This window comes from Galdieria sulphuraria (assembly GCF_000341285.1).
Source record: "Galdieria sulphuraria unplaced genomic scaffold scaf_349, whole genome shotgun sequence".
In the NCBI taxonomy this organism is placed as follows: domain Eukaryota; phylum Rhodophyta; class Bangiophyceae; order Galdieriales; family Galdieriaceae; genus Galdieria; species Galdieria sulphuraria.
The window spans coordinates 672-3,288 of NW_005178126.1; the positions used below are offsets into that span (position 1 = coordinate 672).

A 2,617-nucleotide genomic window follows, 5' to 3' on the forward strand; every position below is an offset into this window, starting at 1 on the left:
CTTCTTTGCACATTTGTTTTGGTTTGTCTATTGCTATCATCAACTTTTGTAGCTTTAGTGATAAGCTGCTACTTGTCATGATATCGTAAGAAAGGAATTTGATGATTGCTGAAAATAAAGCAGTGCTGTGCTTGTGGGTTTCTGCATTTCTACTAAATAATAATATTTCAACTGGAGCTTTTGAATAGACCGTACAAGAGAATGACTTGGTTCATACACTAGTTCCGTGTTTCGAAATGAAGCAAAAGTGACGTAAAAACTATTCCATAAAATACAGAAAATCTAGAGAGAGACGTCTATGGAACAAAATCTTCATGAACAATCTATATTGCTCGGAACTCTCATGACTACTCTCGAAAATTCTGAAAGAAACTTTCTTATCTATGTGAGAATGGGCCATGTTCAATAGCTTTATACTCTCAAAGAGCATAAAAAACTTGTGAAATAAACATTGGCTTCCTTCCAATACTCCTTGTACCCTATGAGAGTTGTCATTATATTAGCATACGAGAATAAGAATATCGATAGCGGAAAAAGCCATATTGATCGTTCTTCCATAGTTCAAGTCATCTCAGTCCAAGCCATAAAAGGTATGACATAGTCATCAGTTGATAAAGAGAAGAAGTTGGATTGGTATCCTTTACTGTTTTCCTTGTTGTTGTTGTGACCGACAAACAGTCAATCGTTCATTTATTTATATTTGTACTCCGAAATAAACAAAAGATTGTTTAATTTCACTTTGGCGATGGCGAGTTTGGATGAAAAGTGGAAAGCTGTGGACAACTTTGAGTCTATTGTGGTAGATCGTGAAAGAGATGTTGTTCGAGTGACAAAAGAATTGTATGATCTTCATAAAGGCCGAAAGCAACTCAGGGGTGTAACAAGTAGTTGCAACTATCGCTTGACCATACCATTCGCCCCTCACATCTTCGGCTCAGGCAAAACGACCTTTGCCCGAACCTATTTGGAGTTGGTGCAAAGGTTTGGTGAAACTTCCCTGTCGAAGTTTGCTTCAGACCCTTCGAGAAGAACCTTTTTGGAGAAGCTGAAAAGGGCTTCGATTGCTCTTTGTGGATTTGAGGAAGTTGGAGCCCACAGAACCGAAAGAACGAAACCTAAAGTGGGCAGTCTACTATTTGTTAATAAAGGCTGCCTGCTCGCAAGCAGGTCTGCCGAAATCCAGAAAAGAAAGAAGCCTTCAAAAAACTGAAACATAGAACCCGACAACCTAGTTCAAAAAATACGAGAAATACTAAACATTCCTTCTGATCAATATCTTTTGTTGGCATTTGACGAAGTTGGTGTGTTGGATACAAAGGGAACCCTTTTTGAACTGGAGAAGAATGACAAAGGTGTGGTTCGACCTTACAACGACTTTTTCGGTATCATTAGTCAATTGTGCAAAGAACCCGACTTGTTTTTTATAGTTGTTGGGAAAAGCAAGGGTTTAAGTATTAAGAATGATGTGGCTTTTGGGCTATCAAGAGTTATATTACATTTTATCCCTTTATCACCTTTGGACGCTTCCAGTATCGTTGAATTCCTTGAAAAGACTCTTCTTGAAACACCTACTCAAGAACCGGTTTGTAATGTCTTATGTAGTTCTTCATTTTCAGTAAATGAATTGGCAGATTCGTTATTGGAATGTACAGGTGGAGTTCCTGGTTTGTTGACTCGTGCAGTGAATATGCTTTTGAATTATGTGGAAATGAGAAATAAGCCTTTTATATCGAAAGAAGAATGTTTGACTTGTATGAATGACTACGATTTCCGAATAATTTGTGCTGAACCATTTATGGAACGAATATTGAATTTGGACGAAGATAGAAAAAGTGTTTTTGATTTACTTTTGATGATGGCTCTTTATCGTATACCGTTTCAAGTAGATGATAGATTGACCTCGGAGTCCTTTTTATATGATGCAGTCACTGAAATGGGATTATATCGATATCCTATTGACGAAAATACTTTTCAAGTCCTAATTCCGAAAGTATTTGTTGTAATCTTCAAGAACGACCCTTCCATATCTTCTTTGGAAAAGATACTTCTTGGATCACTCGATGTCGAACCAGTAGATTGTTTCTTCTATTCAAAGTGTCGTGTATTTGAAGGAATTGTTGCTTTACGACTAGTTTTGATGTTGTCTTCAAAGAATCGAAATGAGTTGAGGGAATTGTTGTGTCAAATGTCTCCGATATGGAAACAAATGAAACTTCCAATCAGTACAATATCACCTATTCACTATATCAAGTCTGTTGTTAGTTCTAGAGAAACAAGAAATGAATCGAACAAGAGTCGAAGAACTTTTGCCAGTACTGAATGGAATAAGATTATTCGAGAGACACTTTATTTAGAGACTGTTTACATTCCAGTGGACGCTACTTCTCATAGTCCTGATATTATATTCAAATTACAATCTCCTGTGGAACCCAAAGTTCTTACTGTTGGAGTTGCTTGTAAAGGACGCTGGAAGTCGGAAGGAATTGGCTGGTCAGATATTATAGATGAAGCCAAGAAATTTTTAGATCCTGTTTATGATCAAGTCTTATCCAGTGCAATGGATTATCATCATGGTATGCTTATTATCGTTAGTACAAAGTTATCATGAATGTAACGA

At 36.9% G+C, this 2,617-nt stretch overlaps 1 protein-coding gene across 1 annotated transcript; it reads left to right on the forward strand.

The window, feature by feature from the left end:
- The first annotated feature begins 649 nt into the window (after positions 1 to 649).
- On the forward strand, positions 650 to 2,617 carry Gasu_65740 (archaeal ATPase). Its single transcript, XM_005702229.1, has 2 exons — positions 650 to 1,127; positions 1,218 to 2,617. Exons 1-2 carry the CDS (start codon positions 746 to 748, stop codon positions 2,606 to 2,608), a joined length of 1,773 nt encoding a protein of 590 aa, XP_005702286.1. The 5' UTR covers positions 650 to 745; the 3' UTR covers positions 2,609 to 2,617.

Coding starts and splice junctions, on each gene's coding strand:
- Gasu_65740 (XM_005702229.1), top strand. CDS start 746: ATGGCGAGTTTGGATGAAAAGTGGAAAGCTGTGGACAACTTTGAGTCT. Junction 1,128..1,217: donor AACGAAACCTAAAGTGGGCA/GTCTACTATTTG, acceptor ACTGAAACATAG/AACCCGACAACCTAGTTCAA.